This window comes from Alosa alosa, chromosome 22 (genome assembly GCF_017589495.1).
Source record: "Alosa alosa isolate M-15738 ecotype Scorff River chromosome 22, AALO_Geno_1.1, whole genome shotgun sequence".
Taxonomy (NCBI): Eukaryota; Metazoa; Chordata; class Actinopteri; order Clupeiformes; family Clupeidae; genus Alosa; species Alosa alosa.
The window spans coordinates 2,223,695-2,237,996 of record NC_063210.1 but is presented as its reverse complement, the minus strand read 5'-3'; the positions used below and the strand labels follow the sequence as shown (position 1 = coordinate 2,237,996).

Sequence of the window (14,302 nt, the reverse complement as noted above, 5' to 3'; positions counted from 1 at the left end):
CCAGTCACCTCAATTGCATATGTGGCCTTATTGACTCCAGCTGCATATATAAGCAGTGGAGTGGAGTGGAGAGCCCATCTTTAGTAGAGCCAGAGACTTTCTAATGAGGAGACACAGCACTCAAAACATCCTCCATACAAATGCATGGGGTTAGTTTGGAACGCCAATATGGCAGTTGTCTACACATATCCCACCACTTGCGCGGAAAAACGTTGACATGTGAAGACATTGAGCCAATCATGTGTTGTGATCCCGCCACTGGAGCAAGGTTGGTGTCGTGAAGCCTTGCGCACGCGTGTTTCTGCCGAAATAGATGCCCGATAAGTGCCCAAAAAGCGTTGCAATATGGCCGCCGAGTGGAGGGACTTGCCTAAAAGGACTTTGGTAGAGCACAGTGGTTTTACATTGCCCTCCCCCTCCCCCAACAACATATTTTCACACATTTGTTTCAGTCCGGATGGCCACATGGCTTCATCCCCCTTCAGTCTGTATTTGCTGAACAGTGTTAATATTATAAAATTAACCAATAAATGTTTTATTAAAGTCTTAAAATAAGAAAAATAGCTATGTAACTAATAAGTGACTGAAAACACTCTGTGATGTGATTGCTTTGTTATTAAATACAGACTGTTAAAACATGACGACCACATTTTCAGTTTCGGCAATCTCAAGCTGTTGCTGGGTGACCAAGCCTGGCACCCATTTTTATAAGTTGGTTTTGAGCCTTACACAGACACACGCACACACACTCACACACACACACACACACAGAGAGGAACATTCAGACGGTCTTCTTTCTCTTTGAAGGGGATATTTCAACTGGCAGCAGTCACAGTCCACTTCATAGTTCAAAGTATGACCAAGTTGCCAGGATGGTGACTACTCAGGAAGTGGGACTGACTGAGTCAGTGTAAGAGGCTTTCTGGTGGCACATTTGTGACAGATGTGTCTCATTATGTAAAATGTTTTTTTCTATTTGTTTTTTTCCAGCTTAGTTTTTGCAGGGTGTGGTTGGGCCCCTCTCTCCCAGCCTTGTGTTTGGAGTTCATATGTGAAGTGACTATATTACCCTCGCAGACCTCTTGCCCGGAGTAGTAGTGGGGGAGCTCTGTAATTACATTGCGCTGGCTTGTAGTGCAGCCTTTATTGCCCTTTGTGTGTGTGTGAGTGTGTGTGTGAGTGTAAATGTGTGAGAGAGAAAGGGGGAGTGCTGCAAGCAAAGCTGCGCGCACACACACACACACACACACACACACACACACACACACACACACACACACACACACACACGGATAGAGAGATGCTATCAGCCTCGGTCATCACCTTCACCTCCAGATTGCCTGTGTGATTCAGAGAAATGAAGATGCCACCAAAAAAGGGAGGGAGAGAGGAGAGACAAAAGGGAGGGAAAGTGTGTTTGGTGGAGAAGGCGGAGGCCCTGGATGGGGCGCTGAAGCGCAGCGGTTGTCTGTGATGTAGATCTCACCTCCCAGCCCCCCCACCCCCACCCCCTCCCTTCCCTGCAGGCCCGTCTGCCATAATGCCTGGTCATGTAGCTGCTTATCGGCACGGCGACGAGCAGCGCGCCTTTTGTTAGAGGAGGCCATCATCTTATCTTGTCCCATGTTGTGTTTTCCTTTTTTTTTTTTGGTGCACAGCTCAGAGCCATGCACAAAGACGGAGGCAAACAGTGGAGGCAGCTGCACACGCACATCCTCCCACACACACACACACACATACACATACACACACCCCACCCCCAATTCTCATCTCCAGCCAGCACTGTGACCACATCATTGCGGGGAGTAGTGAAAAACTGCACAGAGCCACAAATGAGGTCAGATTTGGAAGAGTGCGCTCTACTTATTTTGGTCAGCAAAGGAATAAGGGAGTGGTGAAGTGTACACACACACACACACACACACACACAGCACACACACACACACACACATACAGCCTCTGTTCATGTCACTGATGCCCTGTGGATGCCAGCTCAGGGCAGCTAGAGGTGTGGCAGTGGTGCCCTGACACTGGGCAAGGCACGCAGAAGCTTGATATGCGCACGCACACGCACACGCACACGCACACGCACACGCACACACACACACACACACACGGCTCAACAGCCCCGCCAGCCACCCCTCTATGCTTGAGTCTCTGTCATATCCCCCCAGATCCAATGAGCTCACCCAGGGGATGACATCATGGCTGCAAAATCGCACACACAAGCACAGAGGCACACACCAGCACAGTTGTGCTCAGACACACAGATGTGTACACACACACACAAATACACACAGACTCACACACATGCACACAGTTGTGCATACACACAGAGACTCACACTCACACACATGACACATGCACACAGTTGTACACACACACACACACACATACAGGCATGCATGCACAAAGAGAGAGGCCTCTGCTTTGTCTCAGCGCAAAAGCCAAGCCATCAGAAATAATAGCTCTCCAGACCGTCTGCATATCCAGTTTCAGCTGAGAAGAGAGGAGTGGGAGGAATACGAGAGAGTGGGAGAGAAAGAGGGGGGGGATTAGGTCACATTTTCCGTTTAAGCAAACGCTGCTCAGAAACGATTCTCCTCACAAAACATTTCATTGCGCCAGTCATTCTTAACGCCAGGGCGCTTTGTCCTCAGCTAACGCAGCCGTTGGCGAGAAAAGAACAGCTAAGAGAGAGAGGGAGAGAGAGAGTAAGGGGAACGAGACAACTAGGCAGAAAAGGAGAGAGAGAGAGAGAGAGAGAGAAAAGAGAGCAAGGGGAATGAGACAACTAGGCAGAAAAAGAGAGAGAGAGAGGGGGAGAGAGAGCGAGTGAGAAGAATTGGACAGAAAGTGTAAGGAGAGCTTTAACCTTGAATTAGCATCTAGCAGGGCTTCTCGGGACAGGCGTCTAATAAAAGCGGCCGGGAAAGTGCGGCCTAATCTGCTAATCAGCGCGGCGCTAATGTAGTTAGGCTGCAGGGGAATTTAAAGCCATTATTTACCCTGGCAGGGCCCCGGCAGCCCAGCCTCTCACCCGCTCGGCCACGGCCCTCTCTTTAACCTTGCAGAGACACACAGGAGAGAGAGAGAGACAGAGAGAGAGAGAGCGATGGAGAGAGGGATGCAGGCAGGGGGGGGGAGAGAGAGAGAGTGAGTTTTTACCCTGGACCTGTCGGGCACACTGCAGTAATTATGCATTGTTAATGGTATTGCTTTCGAGCCTCATGACCTCATGCCAGACATCATATCTCTTCTCCCCCCCGACCTTGCTTCATTTCGCCTCTTTCGGCACCCTGTCCACAAATATTTCTGTTCCTGCTACTAATACAAACACGCTCGTTATCTCGTTTTCTAAAAGCAGAAACGGAGTCAGTTTCTTAACCATGCAAATGGGCCGGTGTTTATATGGCTCGGTTTGTGCCTTGTTTGACAGAATTATTTTTCTTATCCTTATCAAGGTCAGCTTAGAGAAAATAGTCGTGTTCACAAACTATGTTTGCTCAAACCCTGCAGTCTTTACGTGTAGAAAATAAAGACCTTTTACCGCGTGTGTGTGTGTGTGTGTGTGTGTGTGTGTGTGTGTGTGTGTGTGTGTGTGTGTGTGTGTGTGTGTGTGTGTGTGTGTGTGTGTGTGTGTGTGTGTGTGTGTGTGTGTGTGTGTGTGTGTGTGACGCTGCAGGTGTTGAATGAGGCGGTGGGGGCCATGATGTACCACACCATCACCCTGACGCGAGAGGACCTGGAGAAGTTCAAAGCCCTGCGCATCATCATCCGAATTGGCAGTGGCTATGACAACATTGACATCAAAGCAGCTGGAGAACTGGGTAAAGCTGTTTATCATCATATCTCTCTCTCTCTTACTCTCTCTGTCTCTCTCGCTTTCTCTCTCTCTCTCTCTCTCTCTCTCTCTCTCTCTCTCTCTCTCTCTCTCTCTCTCTCTCTCTCTCTCTCTCTCTCTCTCTCTCTCTCTCTCTCTCTCTCTCTCTCTGTCTGTGTCTCTGTCTGTATGCACTACTTTCAAATACAGAGATAGACAGTCATAAAGACATGGTCTTACCATCTAAGGGAAGCACTTTGTCAAACCCCCCACTCTGGCGAACACGGTGTGTGTTGGTGTGTTGGATGTCATGTGTAAGCTAAGAAGTGCTCCTTTAGGCACTTATCAGTGCTGTGGAGACAAACATCTTAGCGCTCGAGCTGTCTCCCTGACACATCAGCCATCAGTCTGGCCCTGTTAGGAGAGCATGCTAACAGCACTCACTGTCACAACACTGACAAACCGCACGCACACGTCATCAGTCTGGCCTTGTTAGGAGAGCATGCTAACAGCACTCAATGTCCCAACACTGACAAACCGCACGCACAACACACATGCGTTGAAGGATGACTCATACAATTTTTTGTGTATCATGTGTGTATGTGTTTTTTGTGTATCATATGTACATATGTGTTTCATATGTGTTGTGCATGCATTACTTGAAAAGAACTAGCTCCAGTTATGTATGAACAGTGAAGGTAACGATCTCTTAAACATGTGAAAAACGTGAACTTGAAGAAGTGAAAATTGAACAATATGAACTATGAATATTGAACAACTTGAAGCTACATCTATAAGTGTGAACATGCTTAACAAAATATGGGAACAAAACATGGGAACTAAACGTGCATTACGAATATAATCAGTGGGAGCCCTGCTTGTTTCCTTGCAACAAGAAGGTTCCATCTGGGGGTGATGGAAGACAGTGACGCCCTCAGTGTGTTTGAAATGTCCAGTCGATTGCGCAATTTGGTCTTAGTTGCAGTCATTGCCGAAAACCCGGCCTCGCATAGATACGTGGTGGGAAATGGTTGCAACATTTTCAGCGCTTTTACGGCTATCTCGGGATATTCTGCTTTGGTTTTGATCCAAAAACCCGCCAGAGAGGTTTCCTTATACACACTCTTAAGACCACCGTCATTTGCAATTTCGATCAACTGCTCTTCCTCCCTGCGCTGACAAGTTAGGACTATTGGGATATTGACAAATGGGTTGCGGACCCACTCATTGGTTTGCCGTGGATCTTTGGAGGATGGGAAGTAACGCTCAAACTCATTTGAAAGCGCAAAAAGGTGATCGCGCACCAGCTGCGAGAGAAAGGGCCCTGCCTCAGTCTCTCCCAAAACCCCCACTACTGTGTGACCGGTTGAGGTCATTAAGCAACCCGAATATGTCACACAGGTAAGCGAGTTTTGACACCCAGTCCTTATCACTAAAATGTGCAGCTAACGGTGACTTTTTTTCTGTAAGAAATCTCTGCAGCGGCTCTCGCAACTCAAACACTCTGGCCAGTGACCTGCTAAAGATGCTTGTTTTTTGTTGCTCATTCTAGCAGTTTAGCTAACTTCGTCTGACACTACCGTTCGCTAAGAAGGTGAAGTGAGCTGACCTGAGGCTGCGCAGCGCTGAAGGCAATATGTAAAAGTGTTGAAGGCGGGACAGACAGACGTAAGAAAATAGACCTTGCAAAATGCAAACATGCGTGCAATCAAACAACTGCATATAGGCCTATGCCATGTAAAAACGTGACATTATTGCGAATTAAATTTAATTTAGTTTGCATGCATTTTTTTTTAAACTCATGTCGTAGGCTACGGCCCGGTTAGGAATGTCCCGTGGCCCGGTACCGGTGGTTAGGGACCGCTGCCCTAGTGTGTGTGTGGTTGTGTACGTACATCAGCCTAGTCTAAACGACAGCCTGTTAAGAATGAGTGGGGTAGTCACAGACGAGGAGATTCTCCCGGAGTAGCGGAAGCTTTTATATTCTCTGGATGTAAAGTGTGTGTGTGTGTGTGTGTGTGTGCGCGCAGGCATTGCAGTGTGCAACATTCCGGCGGCAGCAGTGGAGGAGACGGCCGACTCCACCATTTGCCACATCCTGAACCTGTACCGCCGGAACACCTGGCTGTACCAGGCCCTGCGTGAGGGCACCCGCGTCCAGAGCGTGGAGCAGATCCGAGAGGTGGCCTCTGGGGCCGCACGCATCCGTGGAGAGACCCTGGGCCTCATCGGCTTCGGTCAGTGCACACACACACACACAAAGTGTGACATGCACATCAACCACACAAACAAATACTTCTAATGTGTGTTGAGACTTATTTAGTATTTTTAAATGACGTGTCATTCTCTACCGTTGCATCTGTATTCTGTATATCCTGCTCAGCCCCAACACACCATCCTTTGTCATGTTTCTTTATTGTGTCTTACGTTCTGTTTGCTTTCTTCTGTCTCCGTCTCCTGCCTCAAGCTTTTCCACGCTTGTCTACAGTTCATAGATATGTCTGTCTGCATGGCTGTGTCTACATAGTTGTGTTCTTTTGTTCTCATTGTTATTGCCTTTCTTTTCTGCCATTATCTGTGGGCACGTTCACTGTCCCATTATCTGTGGGCACGTTCACTATCCCATAGGGCCCATGGATCTCAGCTGCAGCCCACACCTTGTTGACCCAATTCTTTCTCTCCTCAGCATGCATGTGTCTGTATGTGGACAGTATTTATCAGTCACCTGATAAACAGTGGGGGGTTACGTGTGTGTGTGTGTGTGTGTGTGTGTGTGTGTGTGTGTGTGTGGGATTGTCCAGACAGCTAGTCCACCTCAGTCAGGCCTCCAAATGGCTGTGCTTATCTCACACACAGCACACCTCTCTGCATGTCTGCTCCAGAGACTCTTCTCACACACTTACTCATACACTCCCTCCCTTGCCTGCCCGCTCTGTGTGTGTGTGTGTGTGTGGACAGCGCTGGATCAGCTTTGGCCGTGACCGTTTCAGAGCCATTGTCTCCCCCACACGCTGGGGATGTCTCGGCCCCAAACACAGCGGAGGTCTGAGTGACAGTAAGCCTCTGTAACACTGTAGATAATGCCCTGTCCTGCGGCTACTGAGGCCAGCACAGCATCCTGCTGCTGCCTCGCAGTCTCTGCCACTCTCAGGCACACTCGGACAGGCCGTGGTCAGTTCCCACCTGTCCCTGGCATCAACCCTGTCTGCATGACCAAACAGATGCAGTGAAGCCGAAACAGTGCATGAGGTTATATGTGAGTGTATTCCCTTACAGCTAGAATGCATGCAGGCCATGTACAGCTATGGGTGGTGGACGTCGCTGTCTGACCATACAGAGGAAGCAATGAGTTAGAAATGGTCCTCTGTGAACACACTATGAACTTTTCCCTGTTTTTTTTTTTTTTTTCAAATATTTCCAATTATTATTAACTATTAACAAGCTTAATACTTGGAACTTATGGCATCACATATCAGTTAATCAGTCAAATTATCAAGTTTCATAGAAGGTACGTTTATTATTGTGCGAAAAAAATGTTATTTTTGCAATTTTTTACATTTTTAATGTAATTTTGACAAAACATTAGCTGTGTGTGTGATTGAGTGAGAGAGAGAACGAGAGCAATGATGTGTCTGTCTGTGCAGGTGTTGTGTGATGTTTACACACAACAGGTCTTTTCCCACAGCCCTGAAAGTCTGCCTGAGCTGCGTGTGTGTGTGTGACTTCATGTCTGGTCTCTCTATGAAGGGCTTTATTGATTCTGGCCATCACCGCTAAAAGAGGGACTTCTCTACTCCCACACACACTTTCACTCTCCTCTCTTCCTGCCTCTCACTGTTTAATAGTGTCTCTCACTTTATCATCTCTCTCTCTCTCTCTCTCACTATGTCTCTAGAAGTCAGTCTATGCTTTCACTCCATCCTTATCTAACCACACTTTTCTGCAGCCTCGTGTTGCTGTCGAGCAGCCTGCTAATAGAGAAGAATAGGGGGAGAGTGAGTGAGAGGCAGGGAACAATAAGATTAAGACGCTATCTCAGGCCTGGCGCTCCTCCTCTCCTCTCAGCTCTGCTCTGCTCTTCTTGGAGCTCCTACGTGCTGCCAGGAGAGCAGGAGTGGTGTCCTTGCTAGGCCTCACGCCTGCTCTCCTCTCCTCTCACTAGTGTCCTGCCCCCACCGGAGCGCATGTCTGTTAGGGTTACAGCAGGCTGTGGAAGGTGTTTGGATTAATACTTTGGATGAGCGTGTTGATGTTTTGTGTTTTTTGTATGGGTACGTTCAGGTCGCACGGGCCAGGCGGTGGCGGTGCGGGCGAAGGTGTTTGGCTTCAACGTGCTCTTCTACGACCCGTACCTGCAGGACGGCCTGGAGCGCTCGCTGGGCGTACAGCGTGTCTACACCCTCCAGGACCTGCTCTACCAGAGCGACTGCGTCTCCTTACACTGCAATCTCAACGAACACAACCACCACCTCATCAATGACTTCACTATCAAACAGGTACTGTCTGTCTGTCTTTCACACTGTGTGTGTGTGTGTCTTTTCTATATAAAACATTAAGACTAGTCATGTGCAGACTCTACTATGTTCCATGGATGTGTTTGTGTGCACAGAGCCTCTGCACAGACAGACATAGATGCTCCTTTTGTATCTTAAGCTCACCAAAGCTGGAAACAAATTCATTCCTTTGCTCTGTCAAACGCAATTAGCGCCAGCCCACGGCTACGGCAAATATATCGACTCGGCTCAGCAGTAGGGGAGCTGCTGGAAGCTCAGCTGAGAGAGAGTGTGTGTGTGTGTGTGTGTGTGTGTGTGTGTGCTTTCTGGCTCCCTGATCCACTCTGCCCCCTGGAGGAAAATCAGAAGAATGACCCCTCCCCTCCACTCGTACCCACCACCCCCCTTCCATTTCTCTTTTTTCCCCTTCATCTCTGTGACTCACTCTGCCCAGCTCTCCTCTCCTCTGCTTCCCTCTCTCCTCCCTCTCCTCTCCTCTCCTCTCTCTCCTCCTTTCCTCTCCTCTCTCTCCTACTCTCTCCTCTCCTCTGTGGTCTTGAGTGCTGTTCTGTCAGGAGAGTGTGCCACTAGTTTAACCTAGTTAACCGGCTGTTTGTTCACCTCCAGCGGATGCTTGCCTCAGCTTCCCCCCCAAACTGAAAGGGTGTAAATCCCCCCCACCTCCTCTCTCCCAAACATGTGAGGCAGCCCTCGGTTTCTGAGCAGAGCTTTTTCTCTCCTTCATTCCTTTTTTTCGGTCTCTTTTTTTTCCCGCTCCCCCCAGTAAAAAAGGAAACAGACCTAATAAAAGGCAGCTTGGCAGCACCGGGGCTTTTCATGGCCTGGATTTCTAGCTTTTTTGTCAAGATTAAGGGATTACTTTCTTCCAAGCGCTTTTCATTAGATTTTCCTTTGCTGTTGTTTTTCTGGCAAACAGTGCCGCTGTGCTGTTGCAGTTTATCAGCATGCATATAAACATACTGGGTGCCACTGTTATCAAATCACACACACACACACAAGCCTGGACCCACAAAGATAGACTCACAAGGTAATCAGTTCATGTAGTGAGAGTTGGAATTTGTAATGTTGGGCTTCGGGTTTCAAAATAGGCCAGTGCGTGTGTTTGTGCGGGGCACTGGGAGATGGGGAGCAATTTTCTCTGATGGTCTTTTTGATCTCTTCCTCTAAATAAACGCTCAGAAAACTACAGTATACAGTCGCACTCAGGCGTATTATTTATTTGTTTCATCATTGCATTTATTCAAGGTCGTAGATATCAAGGCCACTTTCGGTGAAAAGGGTTTTATTGGCATTGAAAATTAGCCTCAAAAGAAGTAGGCTGGCTCAGAAAGGCCTTGATTTTTTTTTTTTGTATGCATGCAGACATAATTTATGTCTTGTGACGGTTATCCACTCTATTAGTGCTGGAAGTTTCCTTGGAAAAAACAATCTTCCATTTCTCCCTAATCAGGACCATAGCATACACAAGTAGAACATTCCAGAGTTGTGTGGTCAGACGCGTCACAGATGCTCAAGTGTTGTCAGCCCGAGTAGCTGCGCTCAGTCACATGATCTGCCCTTGTGACCACAGCCTATAGGCACGCAGGGATCAACACCACCAATACATTTGACCCAAATCTACTGAGGCTTTGGGGCCTTGAGGAATGTGTATCAAGGCCCCATAATGGGTAAAAAAAAATTCCAAACAGGGAGATTGAAGTGATCGTTGAAACTTGTGGTGCTGGTGTGACTATTAACTCAATGGAGCATGCTTGTGTTTGGGGAGTGGGCTTGTATGTGCTGTGCTTGACCCTTGTGTGTGTGTGTGTGTGTGTGTTTGTGTGTTTGTTTGTGTGTTGCAGATGCGTCAGGGGGCGTTCCTGGTGAACACGGCCCGAGGGGGTCTGGTGGATGAGAAGGCCCTCGCCCAGGCCCTGAAGGAGGGGCGGATACGCGGAGCTGCCCTGGATGTGCACGAGACCGAGCCCTTCAGGTGAGCAGCCCACTCGCACTCCTGCTGCTCCTCGGCTCATACCTGTGCATTTGGCAAGACGGAGGTGTTTGGGTCATCACCGCCTTTGGGTCAGGATTTAGATACTTCATTCCAGTTACATGAATCTCGATAAAAAGCTGGGGAGGAGACAGCTGACCTTTATGCATCCCCTACCTTGGCCTAGTTTCTGTGTAGGTTTGCCAGCAGCATGGCTGACCTTGCACTGAGCTGTTATCATGTTATGACATTTGCTGTCAAATTGTAGTAGATCCATGAAAACATTATAAGAGGGCCATAAAGACAACAATGTCTTGTCCATCTAGCGACGTCTTCAGGGTGAAGTCATTGGTGTCAGTTTGGTTCCATGCAACTTAAAGTTTGGCTGCTGTCAATACAGTACATGCTCTGGGAAATTCCCCAACTGTGCAATCGGGTGAAATAAGGAAAGATTCTGTCAGTCAGGACATAGAGGCACTCATCCAGTCAGGACAATAATCTGCCTGTCGGTCGGGGCAGAGCCAAGGCAGCATGCCTGCGTGGGGAGGAACCTCGGGGAGGACTCTAAAGAGAGGGTGGTGTGTGTTTGTGTTTGGCGGCTGAGCGGCTAACACCCACTGAAACGCTGCTCACCCACCCTCCTCTCTCGAACGGCCGCCGCGCTCTCCGATTGGCTGTTCTTAAACTCCGCCATGTGGCCTCATGCTTCACGTCCTCCATCAGCTCAGGTGACTGAGTCCACCCTCCCAGCCCAGCAGGAGCGAAGCTCGGCAGCGCGGAGCCCAGCTCGGGAGAGGAGGCATCTGCCGTCACGGCTGGAAGGAGAGACGTGGAGGAGAGGCTGCTTGGCTGCCGTGCCAGACTGAAGCTGACATTTTGTCCTGCTCTTCCCCACCTTCCTCTCTGTCGGTCTCCCGCCCTCTCAGCTTTGCCCAGGGCCCCCTGAAGGACGCCCCCAATCTGATCTGCACCCCCCACACTGCCTGGTACAGCGAGCAGGCCTCTCTGGAGATGAGAGAGGCAGCGGCCACCGAGATCCGGCGAGCCATCACCGGTAATTATCACTCTCTGTCTTCTATTTGTCTACCACTTTCCCCCTCTTGCTTTCTCTCCCTTTCTTTCTCCTCCTCTATCAGACTCTTTCTTTCAGTCTGTTTTTCCTGTCTGTCTTTTCCTGCTTCTTCCACATAAAAAGCTTGAAGGCATTCTCTACCCGCAGAAGCTCAACAGCTGGGCTTCCCTCCCTGCCCCACCCCCCAACACCACCACCCCCTTCCCATCATGCCCCTCTCTTGTCTCTCCCCAGATGTCACATTTCCACTTCAGTGGCTGGTGTGCAGCCTTCATTAGTTGTGTGGCGTTTAGGAGATGTCATCATTAGGCCGGCTGGCTGGCGGGTAGATGCAGGCCTGAGGGGGGGGGGCACTGTTTAGAGGAGCGCCCGCGTGCTAAAGGCCGCCGCTCCCACAGCTCGTGTGCTCCGACCAGACCCTCCCCTCTGAGTCTCCAAACTCAGCCTGATTGGCCGGAGACCGATGGGGCCCTCCGGCTCATTGGTCACGTACATGAAGGCAGTGATGTGAATTCAGATGGCAAACGTGCCAACTACATCATAAAAAATAAGTCATCATGACTCATGGCGAATACTGTGCACAAGAAAAAGCAAGAAATATGGCACACTTTGATAATCACTTTAAATGAACGTGTAAAACCTGCTAAATATTCTCCATCTCATTCCAGTAAGAACCTATGTGTGCGTGTATGATTTATTTTCACATCTCCATGTCTGTAGCCTGCAGTAAAAATGTATTGATTACCACTTCATTCGTTTCTAATAATTAAAATGGCAAACCGTGATGCACAACTCTGCCCTTTTGCCCAAACGTTGCTTGATTGCCGTTTTCATCTGGCATCATGAATGCTAAAACTCTGCACATCTCACTGTTCAGACTGACGGGCATAAACTACACTACAGTCCCTAAACAGAAGAGTGAAGCGGGAGTCTTGTTAGAGCAGAGATGGATTAAGTGCTACCTGTTTATATGTAGTCTTCTGATCTTTTGATTGGAAGCGCCTGGCGGAACACTCAAGAGTGTCCGTCAGACCAGTGAGAACATTGTAAATCAGTTATGCGTTCCTCATATCTACACACATTTATGTTTTATACATGCTGGGTAAAATATATGAATTACTTATTCCAAATCACAATCAATAAAATCTCATAATGTGCTGTTGTATCTGGTCTTCAGCAGACAATTCTGATGAGAGTATCTTATGCTATGTCAATACCAATGAAACTGCACATCAACGGAATAATAGGCATGAACAAATTCTCATCACCAGCTGCTTTTTTGTTCACTGACTCACCACCCTCTTTTTAAAGCAGAACAATCATGTTACTTGTCAGCTTGTTAACAGAACTCACAATCCCACCTTCCTAGCGCATCACCTTAGCAACACAAGCCTCATGGTAATTGAATTCTATACGTACAGCCCTACGTGTGAGAGTGGTATCATTAATTGGAAGGTAATTGGCAGTTGTAAATGGGCCACTGTTTTTCTGACTTCCATGACTGAAAACAATTGCACATTCCTTCATCCAATTTAGGAAGGGAAAGCATCTGATATCAATTTGAAGGCGTTAGAAAAGGCATGAAACACTTTAGCGGAAGATCCATTTACACCTGCAGGGTGTCAGGCTCTTTTCTAGGTAGGCTTCGACACACAGAATTATCCCTAGTGGAATTTCATGCATTTTAACTACAGAGATATTTGAAACAGGAGTAGAAAAACTGTATTGAAATGCTGAAGCATTTGGATTCTGACTTCTGAAAAATGTAGACATGGGGAGCTACCTTTTGCCATTTCTAGACTATAGGCATATTATATGTTGTTATTGCAGTACATTTCTCTGTCTGAGCTAACATTTGAAACTAACCCCACTCTTCCACTGTTGTGTTGCAACAGGCCGCATCCCAGACAGCCTAAGAAACTGCGTCAACAAGGAGTTCTTTGTCACCACAGCACCCTGGGCAGTGATGGACCAGCAGGGCGTCCACCCTGAGCTCAACGGTGCCACCTACAGGTAGAATTTGAAGTACAGCCCGCATAGTCTTGTGGACCATCTGTCCTCTGTTTTTCTTTTTTTCCATTTAGCTTTAGCATTTTACTCATTTACCACTTGACAGCTTCAGCCATAATCCATCATAACCAAACGATGCTTTTGCATATATGCAGAAATCGACTTACTCGCTTAACAACTTGTAACAATTCACTTCTACCTCCTTGTAAATGCTAGCTTGTAAATGCTAGCTTGTAGCCAGCCTGATTTGCTAGTGTCACAAGGTCATGATTTAGGCTTAGCGTGCACCTCTTAAAATATGCTAGTCTCCTATCTTGGCATGGCAGGCTTTCTTATCACCTTGGTACTGCATAATGCTAAGTTGTCCTGTCCCCTTATCCTGTTTGCTTTGCTAGCTTGCTTCTCCTCTTCTAGGTCAGTGTGTTTGCACTGCTAGCGCTAACCTTTCCACTAGGCTACAGGCTAGTTCCTCTCCTCGTGCCTGCCCTCCCCCTCCCACCCCAGACTTCACTTTGATTTCAGTGTTTGCGCCTCCATGTGCTTCTTTTACGCAGCCAAGTGACCAACCAAACTCTACAGGCCATTACTACTGGTGTACCCCAAGACAAATTAAATGCCTAAGTCTCATTCAGGTAAATACACTGCCCTCTGCTGGCTGCCCTCCAACATGTGCCTCTACTGCAGCGCTGTAACCCCCACCTTACTCCACCACCAGCCCCACTCAGATAGGAGAGTCGGAGAAAACCCTGCTCTGTAACGGTCCAAGCCAGGCTTCCTCAGGGGGCATCACACTTGTGACTGTCTGTCACGTAGAACGCGCTGCAGAATTGACTGTGTTTGCACTGCCCTAAAGAGGACCTTAGGAGGCCAATCATCTTTCTGTGGTCCTCTTTTGGGAGGTTGCAATTTGGGGA

The 14,302-nt window shown here is 48.2% G+C and overlaps 1 protein-coding gene across 6 annotated transcripts in view; it reads left to right on the top strand.

Annotated features, from left to right (window-relative positions):
* Positions 1 to 14,302, top strand: part of LOC125287869 (C-terminal-binding protein 2) — an 80,956-nt gene that overhangs the window by 63,710 nt on the left and 2,944 nt on the right. For 5 of the 6 annotated variants that reach the window (XM_048233925.1, XM_048233929.1, XM_048233923.1 and 2 more), the window contains 6 exons: positions 3,686 to 3,830; positions 5,854 to 6,060; positions 8,105 to 8,319; positions 10,179 to 10,309; positions 11,233 to 11,360; positions 13,274 to 13,391. In XM_048233925.1, the coding sequence (XP_048089882.1) occupies positions 3,686 to 3,830; positions 5,854 to 6,060; positions 8,105 to 8,319; positions 10,179 to 10,309; positions 11,233 to 11,360; positions 13,274 to 13,391 (944 nt within the window). Of the gene's footprint in view, positions 1 to 3,685; positions 3,831 to 5,853; positions 6,061 to 8,104; positions 8,320 to 10,178; positions 10,310 to 11,232; positions 11,361 to 13,273; positions 13,392 to 13,942; positions 14,021 to 14,302 lie in introns of all 6 variants that reach the window. The other variant, XM_048233924.1, reaches the window with a different exon arrangement.